This window comes from Haliotis rubra, unplaced genomic scaffold (genome assembly GCF_003918875.1).
Source record: "Haliotis rubra isolate DU_JTF1 unplaced genomic scaffold, ASM391887v1 Scf365, whole genome shotgun sequence".
Classification (NCBI taxonomy): Eukaryota; Metazoa; Mollusca; class Gastropoda; order Lepetellida; family Haliotidae; genus Haliotis; species Haliotis rubra.
The window spans coordinates 864,793-891,710 of NW_025767041.1; the positions used below are offsets into that span (position 1 = coordinate 864,793).

The 26,918-nt window shown below is 41.9% G+C and overlaps 1 protein-coding gene across 4 annotated transcripts in view; it reads left to right on the forward strand.

Moving 5' to 3' along the window:
* Window positions 1-14,013, forward strand: part of LOC124285642 (ubiquitin-associated domain-containing protein 2-like) — a 33,297-nt gene extending 19,284 nt beyond the window's left edge. For 3 of the 4 annotated variants that reach the window (XM_046721901.1, XM_046721903.1, XM_046721904.1), the window contains 5 exons: window positions 2,351-2,398; window positions 4,945-5,211; window positions 6,737-6,815; window positions 7,604-7,671; window positions 12,250-14,013. In XM_046721901.1, the coding sequence (XP_046577857.1) occupies window positions 2,351-2,398; window positions 4,945-5,211; window positions 6,737-6,815; window positions 7,604-7,671; window positions 12,250-12,360 (573 nt within the window). In that variant the 3' untranslated portion in view covers window positions 12,361-14,013. The remainder of the gene's footprint in view (window positions 1-2,350; window positions 2,399-4,944; window positions 5,212-6,736; window positions 6,816-7,603; window positions 7,672-12,249) is intronic. The other variant, XM_046721902.1, reaches the window with a different exon arrangement.
* Window positions 14,014-26,918: the final 12,905 nt, after the last annotated feature.

Sequence of the window (26,918 nt, forward strand, 5' to 3'; positions counted from 1 at the left end):
ACAGCTACTGGCGGCCAGAAAGTGGATTCCCATTCTAATTCAAGAAATCGGTCAACCAACACTAGAGCTACCCAAAGCTCAAATCTATTAATACATCCACACACCAAACAGGTGCACGGAAGCCCAGAAGTATTCCAACTTCAATGCATGGACTGTATTAAAATGTGTTTAAACAAGAGAGGGTATTCAACCAGAGTGGCAAAGCGGTCACGCTTGCCTTCACGCTATTCTACCGTAACTTGCAATACGGCGACAAAGTGGCACAGTTTGAAAATTACGCAGCAAATAAAGGGATTTACAGCGAGAGATGCTACTCATCCACAAGTGGCAGATTATTTGTGTTACCTACGACAAAACAAACATTTAAAAGGCTCAACATTGTCAACATATCTTGCCGCGCTTAGTTCTGTGATTACTATGAGAACGGGTGTCAAATTGACTAAGACCCCAGAGTTACTGGCCTTACTACGTGCTTTCCGATTGGAGGACCAAAAGCGGAAGTTCCACGCCCCAGCTTGGGATCTGAATGTAGTGCTACAACACCTCACACAAGTGAGGCTTATGAACCGTTGGAATCGACAACCTTTGAATTTCTCTCACAGAAAACACTGTTCCTGTTATCTCTAGCCACGGCAGCCAGAATGTCAGAAATTCACGCTCTAGATTATGAGAGGATACAGTTTGATGACAATCAAAACACAGCACACCTGGGATTAAGATGGGATTTCATCGCCAAAAATCAACTACCAGGTCAACCAGACAGGTTATTTCACGTCCCTGCACTATCTTCGATTCTCGGATCTCAAGATACACTGGACTTATCACTATGTCCAGTCAGAGCTCTCAAAATCTATTTACGACGTTCCAAAACAAGGGGAAGATTTCTCAAACGATTATTCATCCCCTTATCGGCAACAACTCAGACAGAAGTCTCTCGTACCACCATATCTATATGGATAAGGACTGTCATACTTAGCGCCTACAAGGCAGCAGGCTTGGACCCTCCAACAGCATCAAATCCCCATGAGATCAGGGCATTGGCTTCCACTCTTGCCCTACACGGTAACTGTTCATTGAATACAATTATGGAAGGATGCTTTTGGAAATCTAACATGGTGTTTGCTAATCACTATCTGAGAGATATCACCACCGAGGACGTCTCTCGCATTCACCATTTCGGTCCCTTGGTCCTCGCACAGCAGCTGACAGTCCCTCGTAGGCGTTAAATTTTACTCCCACGAGATTATTATGTATAGTTATACATACATTATCTAGCTTATATCTCTACGGAGTTCTAGGGCTATGTATATACTTAGCTTAGGTTTACTCAGCCTTAAGCTTATACTGATGATTATGTTCAGTTGTACAGCTTCTCTATCAGAGTCGCTTTTATATCCATTTATAATATCTTAGTATATTAGTATTGTAATACCCCAGTTATGACATATATAATCTATGGCTTATTATATAGAGGAAATATCTTAAGTCAATGCCTTTATGAAGTTCCCATAAGGGGGTTATTACAGTTATAGCTATATAAATCACTAATTATAAATCCAAAGTATTCTGTTCTTCCCACCTCCGTTTCCGTAGGATTCTACAAGCAAAAGAGCATGAGTCAGGATAAGGAAAAATATGTAATTTTTAGAGTAAAATTGATATTTTATACTTATCCTGACTCATGAGGTAAGCCATCCCATCCTCCCCACATAACACTTTGGATTTCCCTGTAAATTCAAGTGTTGGGCAAAGGGCAAAGGGCAAAGGGAGGCAACTCTTGGTGAGTACCAATTAGTGATTTTACATTGAAGGGAGCTTCAATTAAGGAGATACAAGTGTTCCACTATGTTCGCAAGAAGAAGAAGACAAGCAAAAGAGCATGAGTCAGGATAAGTATAAAATATCAATTTTACTCCAAAAATTACATTATTAATACTGTGTTGTAATATTGTTGTAATTCAGTTACTGTGTATCAGGATCATCACATTGTTACAGGAATTCAATTCTAGTAGCAAACTCAGTGATAACCTATTGTTACTTCATTGAAATTTTACAAAAAGTGGACTTTTTCTGTGTCCCCGTGGATGCGCTATTAAATTTTGCTGCGTCCATTGTCAATTTTTATGCGTATAGGACACAAGAATTCGCCTCCTGTAAATCCCTGATAATGAGTTATCAGATGGTTTTAGGCAATTAGAAATTATAAAGTCAAGACTAAGGCTTGAGATGAATTGCAGACAAGGTGTTGCTCTTACATAATTGTAAAGTAATTATGCAGATTCATGACCTGTTTATTCCTAATGCCACTTGCTTTGTTTGATTTCTGAGCACATAATGATTCTGTCATCAGGTAGCAAGTCCAACATTTGAGACAAGACTTGTCGCAGTCTGTGGAATTGTAAGTCTAACGTAAGCTACATCAATTCACGAGAAAGTAACATTGTTTTGATTTTAAGACATTCGTTATATATATACTCTTCAAGATACAAGAAACATGACATGCTGTTTTGGAGTGTTTTTACTGACTGCATATAACTGATTCAAACATGACATCATTGCTCAATTACGTTCACAAACGTGATTATCCAGAAAGTGTGTGGTAAAACCACAGAGGGCTATTGAAGCCACTTGGTCAGAGTTAAAATGTCAGTATCTGGTGTGACCACCATGAGCATCGATAACAGCTTGTCAGCTGCAGCCCATAGAACAATGGAGATGCCGAACTGTGTCTTGGGGAAATTACACTGGCGCAAGCGTCGATCAAGAGTATCCCATAGATGTTTAATGGGGGGACAAATCGGGTGACCGAGAAGGCCATGGTAACACCTGAACGTTGTTTTGCTGGAGGAAGTCCTGGCAAACACATGAAGTCGAGCATTGTCATACTGGAAAGATCCACTGTTGACATTGATAAAGGGAACAGTGTGACATTGCAAAACCCCATTCAATGCACCTGCCACTTGTTCCACAACCAAATCTGTCGACCTGCTGTACACAGTTATCAGCGTAACATTCGTTCCGACGTCTTAATGCACATGAATGTCCATCATCATGTCTGAGAAGAAACTGAGACTTATCTGAGAACAAAATTGTCTACCAACTTGCCAGCAGCCATCTCACTCCTTGTCTGCACTTCTGTAGACATTCAACTCTGTGACTTTGTGTCAAGACGTTACATCGAACTGGTCTTCTGGAAAAATGTCAGGCTTCTCGAAGCTGATTGCTCACTGTCTGGTCAGAGATTCATTGCAGTCAATGGATCTGGGTTGTTGTGAATGTTGCGGTCGTGGTGCATGAACGAAGATGTCTCAACCGGATGTAGCGATCCAGGGCGGCGGTGGTAACTCTAGGTGGACCTGACCTGGGTCCGTCATTAACATTCCCAATATTGTTGTATTGGTTCCATAGGTTTGAGATGGTCTGTCTGGACACGCCAAAGTGCCTTGCCACCTCATGCTGCGATGTCCGTCCTTGTAAGCAGCCGCTGGCATTGTGTCGTTGAGCTTCTGTCAGTCTTGGCATTCTTTTGTCGCCAGTAGTGTCTTAAAGCAATACATGTGTAGACAGTCAGAGACTTCAGTTCGGGGTGATACACAATTTCATGAGGCACATGCATTTCATATTGGGTGCGATTTTAGCGATTCACTACAAATGTGAGTTTAACGTTAGGTTTTTTGTTCAGCGATTCTTTTTTTAAATGTTTTGTTGTCGGCAACCATTCCATGTTGGAATTCAGTATGGATTGGTTTGTGTCAAATATTTTCCTAAAAATTCAAATTGTTCCTATGTCAAGTTTCTTTCTTTGAAGAGTATGCATTGTTTTTATGTGTAAACACAGGGCATGCAATGTTTCCTGGAATATGTTGTTGTTTTTGGAGACATTCAATTTGCTGACATACACAGAAAGACATGCCAAGGAGACAGGTCAAGTGTTACTGTAGGCCCTCCTGCTTCTGGTAAGGACGGGCTTCTTTGTAGATATATCCTACAATGATATTAAAAATTGGTTACAAAATATAAATATACTCCACTCAAAAAAAAATAAGCAACAAATATTTTCAGTGTAATATCTTTATCAATTTTGATAGAGATTTATGCCGACATGTTACTGAAAGGTAAATATTCAAAGAATACATACCCTTTAGTGACTGTCAAATTGATTTATCTGATAACATTGGCAACATCACCCGAACACAACCACCCTCAGAAACAACATGCAACATGTGTGGCATGAATGTGCTCTACTCTTCACACATGCACTCTGATTGGTTAAAACCTACCTGTCATCATTCCTCTGGTACAACAAGCGGGTCCTAACTTCATGGTTATGGATGATAATGCCTGTACATGGATGATAATGCCTGAGAAAGAGTTGTTAACGATTTTGCTTAGATCAACAAAATCACACATATGGACTGGCCTGCAAGGTCACTTGATCTTTATCCCATTGAACATGCTTGGGACATTATTGGAAGTCGTGTTTACAGTCTCCATGTTCACCTCCAGACTCTGAATGACCTTGAGCAGGCGTTACAGAGAGAATGGCAGAACAGTCCACAACAGCAACTTTAAAGGCTCATTTGGTCAATGCAAAGATGTGTAGAAGCTTGCATTTGTGATCATGGTCGTCATAAGCATTACTGAACACTGCTTCACTGTGCAAAACTGACTTGAACCTTAATGTTAACATTTTGCTCCATCAATGCAGCACATTTTGCACGACTGTTTCACAGGTACATGCTTTTGATGATTTGTAAGTCTATCATTACTCATTACCATTTCATTTCATTTTGTTAATTGTATGTACATGTTTCACCTTTCTATTGCATCATTACATGATTTGCAATTTCAACAAATGAAAATGCAATGAGACTACAAATTTGTGTTGCTTAACTTATTGTGAGGAGTATTCTTTGTGGATAATCCATGTTTTATCTGACCTAGATTGGTGGCTTGTTGTGGAGACTGAACTTCCTGAAAGTGAAGTCCCTAGTGGTGATCCCGCGGTGTGTGGCCTCCATGCTGGATGCCACGCTAGGACGGGTACTACAGTCGCCACCCCCGAAGACGCCAGAGCTGCCAATGGGTGCCACCCTGGAGCTGCAGAGACAAGAGCAGTTAGATCGACTGGAACAGCAGATGGTCATGGCCTTTCAGAACTCACAGCCAGCCCACCGCCCTAACATCGATATTCCCAGGCCACAGCCATTGGTGCGTTTTCTTGCTATTAATACCAGATCAAGTTCTACCAAGCCATATGAGCTGCTACAATGCTACCTGGGCATGTAAGAAAACAATGAACATGGTTTGAAATCCCAGATTCACCCTATTTATGTCTCTTGGTTGGTCGGGGTGATGGGTAGCCGAGTGGTTAAAGCATTTGCTTGTCACGCCGAAGAACCAGGTTCGATTCCCTACATTGGTACTATGTGCAAAACCCATTTCTGGTGTGTCCTGCTGTGATATTGCTTAAATATTGCTAAAAGCGGTGTTAAACAAACTCACTCACTCACTTCTTGGTTGGTCAGCTTCATGCTTCTTGGTCTTCACCGAGTAGTAACATCCCAGCTCAGCATCATCATGATCATTTCCCTCATCACATGCCCGTATTTACATGCTGTCAACAACTATATCACATGCCCGTATTTACATGCTGTCAACAACTATATCACATGCCCGTATTTACATGCTGTCAACAACTATATCACATGCCCGTATTTACATGCTGTCAACAACTATATCACATGCCCGTATTTACATGCTGTCAACAACTATATCACATGCCCGTATTTACATGCTGTCAACAACTATATCACATGCCCGTATTTACATGCTGTCAACAACTATATCACATGCCCGTATTTACATGCTGTCAACAACTATATCACATGCCCGTATTTACATGCTGTCAACAACTATATCACTTACATGCTGGTCAATCAACTATATCACATGCCTGTATTTACATGCTGTCAACAACTATATCACATGCCTGTATTTACATGCTGTCAACAACTATATCACATGCCCGTATTTACATGCTGTCAACAACTATATCACATGCCTGTATTTACATGCTGTCAACAACTATATCACATGCCTGTATTTACATGCTGTCAACAACTATATCACATGCCTGTATTTACATGCTGTCAACAACTATATCACATGCCTGTATTTACATGCTGTCAACAACTATATCACATGCCCGCCTGTATTTACATGCTGTCAACAACTATATCATTCTGAAGCAAAAGGTGAGTGCGTCATGCCAACATCAGCAATATTCCGACTATAAATTGACACAATTTATACAGACCGCCGCCATATAGCTGGAATATTGCTGTATGCCGCGTTAACTAGCAAACCAATTGACAACAACCTAAACTTGGGTTACAGCCAGAGTGTGAAGATGAGAAGCATAGTTATAGCCGGGGCCTACTTTCACGAAGTACTTTTACTAAGGTTAACCTTAACTGCCATTCTATAACATTGCACTAAGGTTACCTTAGTGACTTAAGATCCTCACCTTAGTGCTTGGGGCCTCCTTTTACAAGGCACAAAGGTGATCGTAAGTCACCAAGGTAACCTTAATGTAATGTTATAGAATGGGAGTTAAGGTTAACCTTAGTACAGGTGTTTGGTGAATGGATCCCCTGGTGGGTTGGCAATACAGCTACCCTGTTAAGGTTCCTTTATAGTCATGCCAGTAACTCCTACTTTCTTGTCCTTACAGAACGTAGCAAATGGGCCTGGTATATTTGGAAACCCAGACTTTCTGTTACCACCTGGCTTGCGTCAACGGAATAATATGGGTAGGTACATAAGTGTATGCCAAGGACTAACATATTGTGCGTTTGTTTGATGCTGATGGTAAATCATCCTCGATAATCTCCAGGGTATACGTTCCGATAAATCTTCTCTATACCCTGGATGCATCTACGTCTCGAGCAGGTGATTTTATTACCTCCCTTGCTGGCTCCGCAGGTGATTCAGATATTACAACCGGAGCTCCACTTTGCAAAGGCAGTTGCAGCAGCGAGATTCTCAGTTCCTCAGATACACCTATATATATGAATTGACAGCCAAGTTTAGTTTCCAAAGCGTAGATAAAAATATGCCAACCAAGGGAGGTAATAAAATCATCGGCTCAAGCTGTAGATGCATCCAGGGGATAGTGGAGATTTGTCTCATGTTACTGAGGGTGATTTGTTTATGATTAATTTCATGGCTGACCATAGTGCGGTGAGAAAAGATTTGTCTTCTGATGAGACTTTGAAAAGCAGTAGTGTGTACAAATTGCAATGATCTCTAATGGACTGACTTCTGAAGGAAATCTGGTTGTAGAGTGTAGTAATAATATGCCAGTATATGCAATCTACGTGACCTTGATTGGTTGTCCCAGTCTTCAGAGCTGGTGAGACACAAGTAAAATGTGTCTGTTGTTGCCCATGGGACTTTTGCTAGAACTCTTGATCCTAGCCGAGAAATGTGTGCTCGGATGACCAAGATAGACTCAGAGAAAGTAATAATTGAGTCACCAGAGTATTGTTAACCCACCCTTCGAGCAATGTGGAACTTCAAACGTCTTGTTGTCATTCAGCAGATGCTGTCCCCACGGACAACCACAACTCGGCCTCTGACCTCTCAGGTCCACAGCTGGAGGAACAGGTCAGTACACTTATCATGTGAAGGTCATCACATGTCATCCAGCATGTCATCCTGTCTCATTCAGCATGACATCATATTTCATCCAGCATGTCATCATATCTCATCCAGCATGTCATCATATCTCATCCAGCATGTCATCTTATCTCGACTTGCACAGCAATGTCGGCTACCCTTTAGTCAAAACCGGTCACGTGCCATAGGTATATTTTTCTATGTTGAACTGGACCAGGCGCATCCCTAGCAACAACATACTGCCAAGAGTTATCTCCCTTGTTTGCATTGTTTGTAACGCTTGATCAAGGGATTTTGACAATGAAGCGTTTAGCATCTCATAGTGTCGAGGAAATTGATGAAAAACGGAAAGAAGTTACATTCCCAAAGCACTGTCAAGGCAAATGATCAGAGTTCACGACTTTTAAAGGAATATCTAAAAGAAAAGGGTGAGAATGAACATTTCGAAGATTTTGATCAAGCCACTTTGAATGGTGTTCTTGTCAATTTTAACCTAGATGTCAGACAGACTGACGGATCGCAATACACAGTGAACTCTCTAGAGAGTATTAGGCATGGACTCAACCATTATTTGAAATCTCCCCCTTGTAATAAGGAGTTTGATATTGTAAAAGTTAAGGAGTTTGTGAAAGCGAATGACTCATTTCGGTCCGCAGTGGCCGAATTGAAGAGAAATGGAAAGTAACTAATCACCATCCCTCGATCAGTGACATCGACCTACAGAAACTATATTCATCAACCTACATGAACCCAAACACACCAGTCAGCCTTCTAAACAAAGGTCAATTTGACATTAGACTGTACTTTTTTCGAAGAGGTGCTGAAAATATGTACATGATGAACAAGGATACATTCGAAATAACAAAGGATTCTAATGGAAGAAATTGTGTGAAAAAATGTGTGGATGAACTCACCAAAATCACCGTGAAAACGACAAGGAACTTGCATCCGCAATCATGCCTGAAAATCCCGATGATCCATCGTGCCCTGTCCCGTCATTCGCAATTTGGTATTTAACTCAGACACATGATAAATCTCCATATCAAACTCAGGTGGTTTAATGTCTCATCCAGCATGTCATCATATCTCATCCATGATCATGTCTCATCCAAATGTCATCATATCTCATCCAGCTTCATCATGTCTCATCCAGCATGTCATCATATCTCATCCAGCATGTCATCATGTCTCATCCAGCATGTCATCATGTCTCATCCAACATGTCATCATATCTCATCCAGCATGTCATCATGTCTCATCTCAACATGTCATCATATCTCATCCAGTCATCTTCATCATGTCTCATCCAGCATATGTCATATCTCATCATCTCATCCAGCATGTCATCATATGGCTCCAGATCCAGCATGTCTCATCCAGCATGTCATCATGTCATCATGTCTCAACATGTCATCATATCTCATCCAGCTTCATCATGTCTCATCATGTCTCATCCAGCATGTCATCATATCTCATCAAGCTTCATCATATCTCATCCAGCATGTCATCATGTCTCATCCAGCATGTCATCATGTCTCATCCAGCATGTCATCATATCTCATCCAGCATGTCATCATATCTCATCCAGCATGTCATCATATCTCATCCAGCAAGTTGTCATATCTCATCCAGCATGTTATCATGTTTCTCTAATCATGTCTCTCATGGAAGGGGTGGTCAAGTCTCTCAAGGCTCTCGTTATGGCTTCCATCCAGCAGGATCATCATTTTTTCTCTCTGTTTCTGTCTTTCAGACATGTGTTTCTCACGTGATGTCTGTGTGTCTGATCTCAAAGCAGCTGAGTGTACATGAGGGCTTGTTAGTGTTTGCTCCCAGTTATCTTTGCCCCTGCCTCTCCAGGTGGTGTCTCAACCTCACGACAGATGCTAGAGGCTTCTGATACTGCTCTGTCTCCTATTGCCCTGCCCATGAGTAACTGGATGACAATGCAGGATTAGGTCACTGAGTTTGAACTGAACTTTGAAGACATTTTTCATGATGTATTGTTAGTTTGGTATAGAGGCGTCTTCTCGGTGAGACAGCCATAGTCTGCAGCAAGAACTTTTCTCCTATATGTCTCCTTGATGTTACTGAGGGTCAAGGTAAGGTCAAAAGACAACATCCCCAAAACTTGTGTATACATAATGTCTTGAACATATTTAATTAATGTTTAATATGCTTGATATCTTGGCAGTCTATGGCTGAGATATCAAAGTCGAGGTCATTTAACTGGTAGTGCAAGTAACTCTGTATTTAGGTAGTTAGGGGTATTGACCTGTCTGTTTTGGAGTTATATGGCATTGGATCTTGTTTATTTGCAAATGATTTGATTGAGCAGAAGTTAAACATTCCAGTGTTTAGGTTTTCTAGATTCATGGGACTTGGAAGGAAAGTCATGTTTGTCACAGCCCTAATGTCAAAACCTATTGACAATTTAGGGCAGTCCCAAGTTTCAAATAAGATAGTTGTAAGGGGATCAAGGATCAGAAAAGAGTGTAAAATAGAAATGGAGTTATTGTAATGTATGATGTCATGTATTGTTGCTTATGCTGTCAACCACTAGTCCTGACCCACACACAGCCATCGATAGACTTGGAATGCTGGTGACTGACCCACACACAGCATCGATAGACTTGGAATGCTGGTGACTGACCCACACACACCATCGATAGACTTGGAATGCTGGTGACTGACCCACACACACCATCGATAGACTTGGAATGCTGGTGACTGACCCACACACAGCATCGATAGACTTGGAATGCTGGTGACTGACCCACACACACAGCATCGATAGACTTGGAATGCTGGTGACTGACCCACACACACCATCGATAGACTTGGAATGCTGGTGACTGACCCACACACACCATCGATAGACTTGGAATGCTGGTGACTGACCCACACACACCATCGATAGACTTGGAATGCTGGTGACTGACCCACACACCATCGATAGACTTGGAATGCTGGTGACTGACCCACACACACCATCGATAGACTTGGAATGCTGGTGACTGACCCACACACAGCATCGATAGACTTGGAATGCTGGTGACTGACCCACACACAGCATCGATAGACTTGGAATGCTGGTGACTGACCCACACACACCATCGATAGACTTGGAATGCTGGTGACTGACCCACACACACCATCGATAGACTTGGAATGCTGGTGACTGACCCACACACACCATCGATAGACTTGGAATGCTGGTGACTGACCCACACACACCATCGATAGACTTGGAATGCTGGTGACTGACCCACACACACCAACAATAGACTTGGAATGCTGGTGACTGACCCACACACACCATCGATAGACTTGGAATGCTTGTGACTGACCCACACACACCATCGATAGACTTGGAATGCTTGTGACTGACCCACACACACCATCGATAGACTTGGAATGCTGGTGACTGACCCACACACACCATTAAAAGACTTGGAATGCTGGTGACTGACCCACACACCATCGATAGACTTGGAATGCTTGTGACTGACCCACACACACACCATCGATAGACTTGGAATGCTTGTGACTGACCCAGACACACCATCGATAGACTTGGAATGCTGGTGACTGACCCACACACAGCATCGATAGACTTGGAATGCTGGTGACTGACCCACACACACATCGATAGACTTGGAATGCTGGTGACTGACCCACATCGATAGACTTGGAATGCTGGTGACTGACCCACACACACCATCGATAGACTTGGAATGCTGGTGACTGACCCACACACACCATCGATAGACTTGGAATGCTGGTGACTGACCCACACACACCATCGATAGACTTGGGAATGCTGGTGACTGACCCACACACATCGCATCGATAGACTTGGAATGCTGGTGACTGACACACACACCATCGATAGACTTGGAATGCTGGTGACTGACCCACAGACACCATCGATAGACTTGGAATGCTGGTGACTGACCCACACACACCATCGATAGACTTGGAATGCTGGTGACTGACCCACACACACCATCGATAGACTTGGAATGCTGGTGACTGACCCACACACACATCGATAGACTTGGAATGCTGGTGACTGACCCACACACACCATCGATAGACTTGGAATGCTGGTGACTGACCCATCGATAGAGCTTGGGATGCTGGTGACTGGACACACACATCGATGGACTTGGAATGCTTGTGACTGACACCATCGATAGACTTGGAATGCTGGTGACTGACCCACACACACCATCGATAGACTTGGAATGCTGGTGACTGACCCACACACACCATCGATAGACTTGGAATGCTGGTGACTGACACACACACACCATCGATAGACTTGGAATGCTGGTGACTGACACACACACCATCGATAGACTTGGAATGCTGGTGACTGACCCACACACACCATCGATAGACTTGGAATGCTGGTGACTGACCCACACACACCATCGATAGACTTGGAATGCTGGTGACTGACCCACAGACACCATTGATAGACTTGGAATGCTGGTGACTGGCAAGAAATTGCAACATTGTACAATTCCTGACTTGTTGTATCTGTTTTCTTCCTTGTAGGTCCAGCGACTTGTCGAGATGGGATTTAGCCAGGACAGGGTCCGGCATGCTCTTCAAGTTACCAACAATGACATTTCCATGGCAACCAATGTTCTGCTGCAGGAGACATAACACAGGATTAACGATGCCAAGCTTTGTCTTATTAAACTGCCATATGTCATTATGTGGACAGTACTTACTGGGATGGGAGTTGCCCTTCCGATCATCAACACCGCTCACTTGTTTTGCTGCACGCCATTGGAGGGAGTGGATGTTTACTGTGAATCATAGAAATTTGATTGGACCAATAACTTTCAACACTCTTGTAGCATGCTCAGGTGTGGGTCAGCCTTACAGAGTAACTCTGTAGGCTTGAACCTGCCCAGAAAAGAATTAATTTGCTGTGTCATGAACATGACTAGTTCGTCATGGTCCGAACCTAGTGAGTGAGTGAGTGAGTGCGTGCGTGCGTGCATGTGACTACTGTGACTGTGTGTGTTACTGCGTGTGACTGTGGTTACTGTGATTGTGCATATTAGTGTGTGAGTGTCTGACTACTTGCAACTATATGTGTGACTACGTGCAACTATATGTGTGACTGCGTATTACTGTGTGTGAGTGAGTGTGTGACTACATGTAACTATATGCATGTGTTACTGTGTGTGTGATCTACTGTTATACTCATGGAAGAGTATGTGGAGTGAAAAAATGGCATGAAGAATCCGCCTACTGTTAATTGGTTATTCAGAATTTGTGACATCATATGTGACAATGTGTAGTAGTCAGGACTTCCAAAACACTGTTTCTGAGTTCATATATAGTCATGATCTTTTGTATATGGATTTTCATCAGTGCACCAGTGATTCACATGGATTCATTCAAAACCTGTACCATCATTCTCTGATCACAATTCTCGTGTCACCCTTGTTTGAAATGAAGCAAACATTACAAGGCTGTTGACAGTGTTGTGATGCCTGGATGATCTACACAAGTGATATGACTGTCCATCATGAAGATGGACCAAGTATCAAGATTATTAGACTTTTGTACGTTTCAGCATGCTAGGAGTGTTATGAGGGAATCGTGTGATAGGAAAGGTATTTGTATGTACTAGAAAACAAGATTAGAGAAGTATTCTATTTAAATGTTTCATTTCTAAGGTGGGTCTTGCCATCTTGAAGTTGACATTCTTGTGTACTTCATCACTGCTTGATACATTGTGTATCAATACACAGTAGCAGTACATCGTGTACGCTGTTGACAATTGGTGACTTTGTAATTTTGCATAATAGGAAAAGTAGTTTTGAGGTCGACAGTGGCATGTTTTGTGTGAGTTCATTGTTACATGTGATGCCCTTGATGTGAGCTCCTCTGGTGACATGCAACATCATGGATTTACATGTCACTTCATGGGTTGACATGCGATTTCATGGGTTGACGTGTGACCACATGGGTTGACATGTGATTACAAAGGTTAACATGTGACCACATGGGATGACATGCGATTTCATGGGTTGACATGTGACTTCATAGGTTGACATGTGACCACATGGGTTGACATTTGATTTTATGGGTTGACATGTGACTTCATCACCTCAGGCAGCTGAATCCATGAGAATGTTTGAGATCCAGCTTTGGATGGTGGGGATGCTGGTCCAGATACAAGCATCTAGTTATGCTGACCCAATGAGGGTCATGTTGCAGCAGAGGTTAGCAATTTCATCCAGGCCGATAATACTACTTGAAGAATACATATGAAGGAAATAAATATTGGCATATATCTGAGAAAAAACATCAGTGTTCTATGTGACATAGTCTGTGGTACAGTACAACCAGAAATTATTGAGAATTTAAAGATTGTAATTTTGTATATTTGTTTCACTCATTACTCACGTATTAAATGTGAATATTAGCAGAACATAACTCCGGATTCAAAGACAGGTGAACAGTTAGTATTTTGTCAAGTCACCATGGGCAGCAATGCAGGCTTCAATGTGGCGGGGCATACTACTGATGAAAGAAGTTAGAAAGTCGTGGTCCATGCTGTCCCAATATCGGACCACCTCTTCTTTCATTTCAGCAATATTTGTCAGATTTTTCTTATTGACACTTTCCTTCATAAGTGCCCAAACATTTTCTATTGGATTTAGGTCAGGGCTATATAATAATGTCATATTTTGGGTCTGAAACCGACCTGTGAATGCTTTGAACGATGTTTTGGGTCGTTGTCCTGCTGGAAAATCCAAACATTTCCATAGAACACGTGAGCAGATGGAAGTAAATATCCCTCAAGAATATCTGTGTACCGCTCACTGTTCATATTCCCTTCAAATACACAGAGGGCCGTTGCCCCTAACACAGATATGCCACCCCACACGTTAAATTTTGGCTGTACTTTGGGCGCTGATACAAAGGTTTTTCAGTTTGTTTGGTCCAGAATTTCAGTGTATTAGAAAACAGCCACACAGAACTTTCATCTGAGAAAATCACATTGTCCCAGTTCAAACTTCTATGCTGTAAGCACCAGTTCAACCTTCGCTCCTTTTGTTCAGGTTTCATGATCGGTGATGGAATTCCTCGACTTTTCTGCCCACCCATTGCATGCAGCTCAGTTCTAATTGTCTCATTACAGACAGCCACAGTTCCTCTATCAATCATATCCAGCCTTAAGTTTTTTTAGAAAAAAGAATACCAAGCCGACTCCTGTCACCGACAGTCAATTTTCTGGGCCTACCTGCGCCTCCCTGGTGCTCAGTGCCATATCCATCTACAATATTTTTCAAAACACGATAAACAGTGGACAAAGGGATGCCTGTTCTACTTGAAATCACTTTAGCTGATCTGATGTCCTTGTTATAATACTCTTAAATCAACTTCCTCTTCTCTAAATCATCCATACTGAGGATCACTGAAAATGTCGTCTGCTAGCAAGTAAACAAAGGGGGATAACTCTTCACAAGCTAATGAAAAAGGATTAAAGGAGTTGTCTCTCTTGAATGAAACCAAGCACTTGATAGCTGGTCAAGGTTGTTTATACTAGAAATCCAATTAAACATATTCCTAAAATTCTCAATAATTTCTGGTCATACTATATTTAATGTAACTGATGTGACAATAATATTGATTTGTATAATTATAGTAGTAGATGGTGGATCTCAGACTAGTTCTGGTGTCACTTCCACTCAGTGAGCAACGACCACAGACTGTTAGCTAATGTTGGAATGATAGCGAATGAATGTATGTATGACTGACTTCAATTGTGAATAAATGTTTTCAAAGAGATAATTATGTATTGTGTGTTAAACAACTTGAGCAGAAGGAAGGATTGACTTAACAATAATAGGACCGTTTTTGGCCCCGATTGACATTCCTTGCAAATTCTGAGTATTTGAAATTAGTCTACTGCATTTCCACCACAGCAAAATGGGTGTACATCTACTGCTCACATAGTACTCCATCCTCTGATGGTGTGGAGGTCTGAGAAAGAAGTAACATGGGTGTACATGCTAGACTGCTCACCCTGTGCTCCATCCTCTGATGGTGTGAAGGTCTGAGAAAGAAGCAACATGGGTGTACATGCTAGACTGCTCACATAGAGCTCCATCCTCTGATGGTGTGAAGGTCTGAGAAAGAAGCAACATGGGTGTACATGCTAGACTGCTCACCCTGTGCTCCATCCTCTGATGGTGTGAAGGTCTGAGAAAGAAGCAACATGGGTGTACATGCTAGATGCTGACTCACCCTGATGCTCCATCCCTGCTGATGGTGTGAAGGTCTGTGAAAGAAGCAACATGGGTGTACATGCTAGACTGCTCACACAGAGCTCAATCCTCTGATGGTGTGAAGGTCTGAGAAAGAAGCAACATGGGTGTACATGCTAGACTGCTCACACAGAGCTCCATCCTCTGATGGTGTGAAGGTCTGAGAAAGAAGCAACATGGGTGTACATGCTAGACTGCTCACATAGAGCTCCATCCTCTGATGGTGTGAAGGTCTGAGAAAGAAGCAACATGGGTGTACATGCTAGACTGCTCACTCCATCCTCTGATGGTGTGAAGGCTCCATCCTCTGATGGGTGAAGTCTGTGAAAGAAGCAACATGGGTGTACATGCTAGACTGCTCACACAGAGCTCCATCCTCTGATGGTGTGAAGGTCTGAGAAAGAAGCAACATGGGTGTACATGCTAGACTGCTCACATAGAGCTCCATCCTCTGATGGTGTGGAGGTCTGAGAAAGAAGTAACATACCTGTACATCTTAGACTTCTCACATAGAGCTCCATCCTCTGATGGTGTGAAGGTCTGAGAAAGAAGCAACATGGGTGTATATGCTAGACTGCTCACCCTGTGCTCCATCCTCTGATGGTGTGAAGGTCTGAGAAAGAAGTAACACACCTGTACATCTTAGACTTCTCACATAGAGCTCCATCCTCTGATGGTGTGGAGGTCTGAGAAAGAAGCAACATGGGTGTATATGCTAGACTGCTCACCTTGTGCTCCATCCTCTGATGGTGTGAAGGTCTGAGAAAGAAGCAACATGGGTGTACATGCTAGACTGCTCACCCTGTGCTCCATCCCCTGATGGTGTGGAGGTCTGTGAAAGAAGCAACATGGGTGTACATGCTAGACTGCTCACACAGAGCTCCATCCTCTGATGGTGTGAAGGTCTGAGAAAGAAGCAACATGGGTGTACATGCTAGACTGCTCACATAGAGCTCCATCCTCTGATGGTGTGAAGGTCTGAGAAAGAAGCAACATGGGTGTACATGTAGACTGCTCACATAGAGCTCCATCCTCTGATGGTGTGGAGGTCTGAGAAAGAAGCAACATGGGTGTACATGCTAGACTGCTCACCCTGTGCTCCATCCTCTGATGGTGTGAAGGTCTGAGAAAGAAGCAACATGGGTGTACATGCTAGACTGCTCACCCTGTGCTCCATCCTCTGATGGTGTGAAGGTCTGAGAAAGAAGCAACATGGGTGTACATGCTAGACTGCTCACATAGAGCTCCATCCTCTGATGGTGTGAAGGTCTGAGAAAGAAGCAACATGGGTGTACATGCTAGACTGCTCACATAGAGCTCCATCCTCTGATGGTGTGAAGGTCTGAGAAAGAAGCAACATGGGTGTACATGCTAGACTGCTCACATAGAGCTCCATCCTCTGATGGTGTGGAGGTCTGAGAAAGAAGCAACATGGGTGTACATGCTAGACTGCTCACACAGAGCTCCATCCTCTGATGGTGTGAAGGTCTGAGAAAGAAGCAACATGGGTGTACATGCTAGACTGCTCACATAGAGCTTCATCCTCTGATGGTGTGAAGGTCTGAGAAAGAAGCAACATGGGTGTACATGCTAGACTGCTCACACAGAGCTCCATCCTCTGATGGTGTGAAGGTCTGAGAAAGAAGCAACATGGGTGTACATGCTAGACTGCTCACCCTGTGCTCCATCCTCTGATGACAATGTACTCCACTGATAGTCACTGTTCCAGTGACATCGCTCAACAGAAAGCAAATATACTTTACGTTTATTGGTGAAAACGGGCTGTCCAAATGACATTAATATGTCGGATATTCTATGCTTTGGCAAAACCCCCAAATTATTGTGTTGTTTGCAACGTGATAATACGTGGCCAATTTAGTGGCGGATTCTTGGCGCTTAATGTCCCCGTTAGAAGTATTCCATCAGTGTCCAGAATATTAACATAAGGGGAAGATGAAAGAGCAGATCTCTAATTTGACATGGTGTAAATCGTTATACACCCGTATAACTACCCCTGCTGTACCTGATACATCTCATAGATCTGGCACATTTTGGACTACAGCAACCAGTGACCATAGCCCCGTGGCTTACTACTCTTTTGTCATGATCTCAATTAGGAATGGAGGCAACGAATTAAGGATTGGCGTTCGTTAATGCACACCGAAATGAGGTTACTCCAAGAGAAAGCGACCATACTTGGCCAAGAACTTTGTTGGTAAGCCAAGCAGCAATCCTTCTTTGCTGGCATGAATCCTGGCCCTGCTGGACTTCCATATAAAAGTGGGAACCAGGTACAAGTATTACACAACCGCGAAAACGTTGGTAGGAGCGCTATTCACAGGAATGTTTCTCCTGTCCCAGCATCTGCTGCAAAGCAGATGAATTACAACGTTCAAAGGGGATCAAACGGCGGTGCCTCAGAACAACTATACGTGCCATCATGATGTTTAGATTATGATGGACACAAGGAACCTTGAAGTTAAAGCGTTGCTCGTCAAGCGGAAGACCCGAGGTTCAGTTCACGAGTGAGTGAGTATGGTTTTAGTAATATTACAGCAATATCACGGCGAGAGACAGCCGGAAATGGGCTTCACACATTGTACCTACTACCCATGTAGGGAATCGAACCCGGATCTTCGGCGTGGCTATCAGACGCATTAACCATAAGGCTATCCCAACGCCCCTCAATTCACGACATGGCTACAATGCGTGAAGTCCGTCTGGTGTCCCCAACCCTCACACCTATTGAATATTGCTATACCGGCCTCAAACTATACTACACCCAGTTTAGATCACGAGGGGTTCGGGAGGCCCAGCCTTTGTGTCACTGGGCACATGGGCAGACCTGAAGAGCACAGAACAGAGCAGAAGTTTATTAGTAGTATTTGTGCCATAAGGCCTATGATACAGTTGACAAATGCAGTATAAATTACACGTGATCATAAACATTTGAGTTTCATATAGATCTTATTATAAATATTTGATTGAGATAGATATCTGTTAGAGGCTGTGTTTTGTGACATGAAAATTACCTGAATGGTTAGTGGGCCTCTGTTAGACTGATTGTAGCTTCTGTAGATAGAGTTGTGGCTGGATTATACTTGTCACAAACAAAAGATACGTGCTTCTCGTCTTCATTAAGGTTATAATTACAGAGTTCACAGATGGGGTTGATCGCTGTTGTATCTTTCATGGTTCTTAGCTTGTTTATCTTCAAATTTGTTAGCGAAGCTCTAAATATGAAGTAAACTCTTATTAGTTAGTTCCTGATGTTCGTGATTTATGATTCTCATTCCAGTGAAAACTTTAATTGAAGCGTAGTGGGGCACAAAAGAAACCTATGATTCTGGATTCGAACCCCAGTTCGACCTAATTTGGTGTCTATGTTACATTATCGAGGGTTTCACCAAGTTTGTTTTAAACGTCTAAGACATTCATCACTCGGACGTTCCTTCCACAAGGTTGATACCCCGTGACAGAACTCGAATACAGTTCAACGTTAAACCCGCCTTCATTTACACTTGAGATAATGAATGTCAGATTCTGTATTTCAGTAAAAGTTGTTACTGTGAAACGATTAATGACAGCTAAATCAACCCTGACATTTATGTTTGAAGGGTCTCAGATGGCCTAGCTGTGTAAGGCGCCTCAATTCGCTGTGCAATATAAGACCATGATCGTGGTGTCGAATCCTCACTTACGCCCAAATTATATTTCTAGGTTTGTCGGTATTAGGGCTGGATATTGCCCTTATTTTCATATTGCGATATATTGCAATAACTTAAGAGATATTGCAATACATATTGTGATATATTGACTGGAAGGTTTCTGCCCAAGTGCGTACATCATAAATTCATAATAGCTCTGTGTGTGCGACTGTATCTTCTCAGTTGCTGTTACACCATACTTTCAGGCTCCCCGTCCCCATTGGGTATGGCTGTATGCCAATGGTTTACAGATAAGTAAAATGATATAGAGTTTTAATGTGGAATATATTGCACCAACGTTTTGCGAACATAATGATAAAGGTAATAGTATAACATGATTTTCATAGTCAGTGTTGTTTGCTTAAACAGAACTACTTGAGATTAAAATCGCATGTGACCTCCAACAGCTAAGATCCTTGACTGGAATGTCATTATTCAGTCCTACACTTTTCTAAGAATAAGGCCTGTAGTGTAAATTGATATCATATGCCCCATTATGAAACAAACAAAAAATAACCAAATACTGTGAACTGTGAAATGGTCACTCACAGCCAGAGGCTCTACTAATAAGTCCAAATACAAATTGGTCCATTTGAGGCCACTTGATTCCTCCAAATGAAACCATTCAAACCCACAAAACGTAAAGTATTTGGTAGACTATTTGCCAATGTTGGAGCCACTTATAATGACACTTCCACTTGTAAAATGTTACATGAAACCAACAGAAGTAAAAGTATGTTTGACACTTTTAGAGCACATTTGTTGCTATAGAAATCAAGGGCAGATAATTCAAATCGAGCTAACTCTGAATGACCCAATATATTGCAGAATCTGAACCATATCGCGATAATCGTATCGCGAGATACTGTACCGATAACATTGCACAGCCCCTAGTCGGTATCATACATGTATCCATGGATGTCGACAAAAGTGCTAATTGTCTGAGACATGCACCTGTCTTTCCTCATTGTGTGAGACATGCACCCGTCCTGACTTTCCTCACAGAACTGGTGCCCTGTTCAACTCCATGTAAAACAGAACTCAGGCAATCACTTACCTTCTGGGTTTAGGTTTTAATAAACTGATACAATATCTTTCCTCATTTGTCGTCTCCAACTGAATTACGAGCGGCGTCCCCAAAGTAGTGTTCAACTATACTCTCAGTGTCCAATTTCTAGAAACAGCTTCCATTTTATTTTGAAGGAGTCATTAGCAAAGTCATATCCAAAATTTTATACATGTGAGTAATGTGGTTAATGAGATATCAGTCATCACAACACATTGGGGTAAAATATTTCTGTAAAAAATGTGCAGAAAGTGAAAAACGATCTGTCATTTTGTACCTTATGGATAACCAGGTATGTCCTTAGATAACATCATATATAATGTTCGGTATAGTATCGGATGACTTCCCGTCATAATCAACATTTAAAGATTTGGATTGCTTGATGTGTAATTAGATTACTGGATTGTCTGGTCCAGACTCGATTATTTTCAGACCGCCGTCATACAGCTGGAATATTTCTGAGTGTGGCGTAAAACTAAACTCACTCACTCACTCATGTATATTTAGACGGCGCTGTTTTTAAAGGACAACCCTTTATAATCTTTCAAAAACAGTGTGTCCATATATTCAAGCTGTCACTGTTTACAATATATGAGTGCTGACGCTTGTGTGACCATTCAGTATTTAGACTGAACCCTTTAAAAACATTAGAATAAGTTATGTCCTTATGATAACGTCATCTGAAAGGGGTTAGGTAGTGTGACTAAAACAAGCTCTTTCAGTAAACGTCATTGGAGGTGGGGGGGCTGGGGAATCACCTTAAAAAGCGATTGTAGTTTCAAATTGCTTTTTTATGCACTTTATAGTATCTACGTTTGATTCTAGATGACTTCTACCTATCTCAAACACACTAAATGTTTCTTGCATATTTTGTTTCCTGACGTTTGTGATGCATTTATTGCAGATTTTGCGTTTTTGGGGGTACCAAAATAAAGAGTCAAACAAATGAGGATCGTGAGGCTGGAACATGGCAAAAGCAATTTGCTTGAGGTTGACCAATAATATGTAGAAAAATAAAACATAAATACAGCTGCGTTTGTATAATTTTCTAGGTGATGCCGACTACTTTTGGGACGCCTCGTATAAAAGTGAAGCCTCGTATACACGGGAAGGCGGCTATCGAACTGTCAATGGAATAACATTCATAACGTTCACAATCCCTGTTTCCTAATGTATTTACAAATATCTGATTTAAATAAGATTGCAGCGAGTTTATATTGATGACTTTAGGATGAATCCGAGAAAGCAGAGTTTTTTGGTATGTATAGCATTGACAGGTACTGTAGCACGACACCGAAAAGACTAAAAGCTTGATGATTAATTCTTGATCGATCCGGAATTCTAATGGAATCGGTATTGCAAGCCGTGTTGGGTACTGTGTTAAAGATTATCTTATTTTGCTACTGCCAGATTCTGTCCCAGTCATCTTCCCTTCTGCACGGCCCGGGAGCGGCGACGTGACGTATGGCTATGTTTGACAGTGTTCCTGCAATACCTCAGGCCCTCAGATGGCCGACTCTCACAGGAGATGAACTCCGAGCCACTCCGTGCGCTCCCCATATTAAACCCTGTCATCCACCAAGATGATTTAGTGGTTGTTCCGATTCCTTAATCTTACCCTAGTCCTATTAATATGATTTGTAGAGATCTGGTCGATGTTAAGGTGTCGGTGTTTGAAAGGTGTCGTGATTTCCGTATTTGCTGCAGAGATAGCAGTAATTTGTTCTGACTTTGCAACACGTGTAAGAATTGTTTGTGGCGAGACCTCGGCATGGACAAGCTGTTGGGCCTGTGTGTACATCTCGTAGTGGGGAGTACGTTTGGCACTCTTGGACAGGCAGGTGAGTTTATAAAATTAACCAGCCCCGAATTCTTTGAATATGACGTTATGTACAAGGCGATGGGGTAGCGTAGTGGTAAAAGCGTTCGCTCGTCACGCCGAAGACCCGAGTTCGATTCCCTACATGAGCACAATATGTGAAGCCCATTTCTGGTGTCCCCAGCCGCTATATTGCTGGAATATTGGTAAAACGGCGCAAAACCATACTCACTCACTCACTCCTCATGTACACTTGGAATAACTAATGTAGCTCCTATTATGTATATCATACCACTGTATATACATTTCCTGATCATATACAAGTGCGTACTCATTCTGAAATACAGATACCGAAATACATACTTGGTGACCCTTTTAACTGCTTCCAGTAGTTTAAGATCAATCTATATGACGTTTTTTTCCTACCGTCCCGAGTGAGTGAGTTTAGTTTTACGCCGCACACAGCAATATTCCAGCTTTATGGCGGCGGTCAGTAAATATTCGAGTCTGGACCAGACAATCCAGTGATCAACAGCATGAGCATCGGCCTGCTCAGTTGGGAACCGATAACATGTGTCCACCAAGTCAGCGAGCCCGACCACCCGATCCCTTTAGTCGCCTCTTACGGCAAGCATGGGTTACTGAAGGTTTCATTCTAACCCGGACCTTCACGGGTCTCTACCGTCCCGAGAAACAGTGTTCTTGTTGTAAGTGTTCAGCAGGTATTGGTGATATCTAAGACAATTATCGACATGATATCACTGTCATATGTAGGTATATATGTTCAGAGCAGACCGGGAGCTGCGGAATATTGGAAGATATACATTAATCTCAGGCATGAGACATACTTACGAGAATGTGAAACTCGTAAACAAAACGTTTGTCGCTATGAGGCCCCAAACCTCTCTGTGGTACTTTATCATGACTGTATAAAAATATGGTTTAAAAATGTGAGGTAATATATTGTTATTATTAAATATTTAATCGAAACAAATATGCAAATATCAAACAACTGTCTAACATACTGCACTTCCGGGAGGAATACATGTTCATGTAATTTTCACATGAATCCTTCTGTCATTTGACAACAATGAACAAATTATTTATCGGAATTATCAGTAGAATGTAAATTGCGTTTATATACCATGACCTCATGATTACATCGACAGACGGAGATCGGCTATCTGTTCACAGCTGAGATGCATTTCACTGTCCAGTCTGAGTACAATCTGTACAGCCCTTTTATGGCATCCAGAATTGTGTGCTATAGGGGCGGTGGTGTAGCCTCGTGGTTTAAGCGGTGCATTCTCTTTTTGCCTGCACTTTACTTGGCTATAAGCGGATTAGGTTTAACAGTCCAGTGCCTGCACAATTATAGTCTGTTCAAGTGGAGTTCACTACCGGCACCTTGAAGAAAGAATTGACTTTGAGACTCTTAACTGGTCTCATCTGGAGGGATTCTCAATGTGATTACTATGTCATGTGAGTGAGTTAAGATTTATAGTCACATCGGCAATATTTCAGCAATATCGTGACTTAAAAAGTTACAAACTGATAATAAATGGAATTAAATTACAAAAACCTGTCGACGAAGGACAATAATATTATGTCATGTGAAACAAATTATACAATTGTATGTATTTGTGTATACTACTCACACTTTGCTAAGGATGACAAAACATCACAACTTTACTTAAACGTAGACTTATAATTTGAATACTTTTTGCCTGGTGTGACATTTAATGCTTATGTTGTGTATTTGCTGATTTGAAATTCCATCATATTTATCAGATAATTCATTTGTTTATATGCAATGTTGTGCATGCATATTATGTTACATGCAATATTAGAAAAATTATAAATGTCATAATATTTTCAAATGACTCATATTCGTATATTTGCGGGTGCTATATGCAATAAACAAAATGTGATAAACTTGTGCTGGCATACTTGCATTTCTACTACAGACTATAGCTTTAATCCCCATTGTTGTAAGGATTATAATTAGTACTGTCCAGTAATTTGAATCCCTAAACAATACGTGCAGGTAAAAAGAGAACACCCCGTTTAAGCATTCGCTCGTCACACCGATTCCCCACATGGGTACGATGTGTACGATGTCTACGATGTGTACGATGAGTACAATGTGTACGATGTCTACGATGTGTACGATGGCTATGATGTGTACGATGTGTACGATGTCTACGATGTGTACGATGGGTACGATGTGTACGATGTCTACGATGTGTACGATGTCTACGATGTGTACGATGAGTACAATGTGTACGATGTCTACGATGTGTACGATGAGTACAATGTGTACGATGTGTACGATGGGTACGATGAGTACAATGTGTACGATGTGTACGATGAGTACAATGTGTACGATGTGTACGATGTCTACGATGTGTACGATGTGTACGATGTACGATGTGTACGATGAGTACAATGTGTACGATGTACGATGTGTACGATGTACGATGTACGATGTGTACGATGTGTACGATGAGTACAATGTGTACGATGAGTACAATGTGTACGATGTGTACGATGAGTACAATGTGTACGATGTGTACGATGAGTACAATGTGTACGATGTGTACGATGAGTACAATGTGTACGATGTACGATGTGTACGATGTACGATGTGTACGATGTGTACGATGAGTACAATGTGTACGATGTGTACGATGAGTACAATGTGTACGATGTGTACGATGTCTACGATGTGTACGATGTGTACGATGTGTACGATGTACGATGAGTACAATGCGTACGATGTACGATGTACGATGTGTACGATGAGTACAATGTGTACGATGTGTACGATGAGTACAATGTGTACGATGTGTACGATGAGTACAATGTGTACGATGTACGATGTGTACGATGTGTACGATGTGTACGATGAGTACAATGTGTACGATGTGTACGATGTACGATGTGTACGATGAGTACAATGTGTACGATGAGTACAATGTGTACGATGTGTACGATGAGTACAATGTCTACGATGTGTACGATGAGTACAATGTGTACGATGTACGATGTACGATGGGTACGATGTGTACGATGTGTACGATGTACGATGTGTACGATGTACGTTTATCCCTCCGTGAACATTGAATGGAACATTGGTTAAAACAAAATATATTCAGTGACTACACCCGACTCCATTACGTGAATAGGCGTTTCCTAACACTGGAAAGTGTTATGTCTACACACAGAATGGTACTTTATGGTTAATTATGGTACTAAAGACATAGCGTATCTAGCATTAAGAGAGATTGCATGTGGTCTGTTCGGTCGGTCCGTTGTCAACAACCAGTATGTGCCGCCCACGTTTGGTCTATCTTGTACATCTCACACCTTACAGAAGTACACAGTCAATGTATAGGTCCCAAGTATGTGTGTATCGTGTACATCTCACACCTTACAGAAGTACACAGTCAATGTATAGGTCCCAAGTATGTGTGTATCGTGTACATCTCACACCTTACAGAAGTACACAGTCAATGTATAGGTCCCAAGTATGTGTGTATCGTGTACATCTCACACCTTACAGAAGTACACAGTCAATGTATAGGTCCCAAGTATGTGTGTATCGTGTACATCTCACACCTTACAGAAGTACACAGTCAATGTATAGGTCCCAAGTATGTGTGTATCGTGTACATCTCACACCTTACAGAAGTACACAGTCAATGTATAGGTCCCAAGTATGTGTGTATCGTGTACATCTCACACCTTACAGAAGTACACAGTCAATGTATAGGTCCCAAGTATGTGTTATATCGTGTACATCTCACACCTTACAGAAGTACACAGTCAATGTATAGGTCCCAAGTATGTTATTATCGTGTACATCTCACACCTTACAGAAGTACACAGTCAATGTATGGGTCCCAAGTATGTGTGTATCTTGTACATCTCACACCTTACAGAAGTACACAGTCAATGTATAGGTCCCAAGTATGTGTGTATCGTGTACATCTCACACCTTACAGAAGTACACAGTCAATGTATAGGTCCCAAGTATGTGTGTATCATGTACATCTCACACCTTACAGAAGTACACAGTCAATGTATAGGGTCCCAAGTATGTGTTATATCGTGTACATCTCACACTTTACAGAAGTACACAGTCAATGTATAGGTCCCAAGTATGTGTGTATCGTGTACATCTCACACCTTACAGAAGTACACAGTCAATGTATAGGTCCCAAGTATGTGTGTATCGTGAACATCTCACACCTTACAGAAGTACACAGTCAATGTATGGGTCCCAAGTATGTGTGTATCGTGTACATCTCACACCTTACAGAAGTACACAGTCA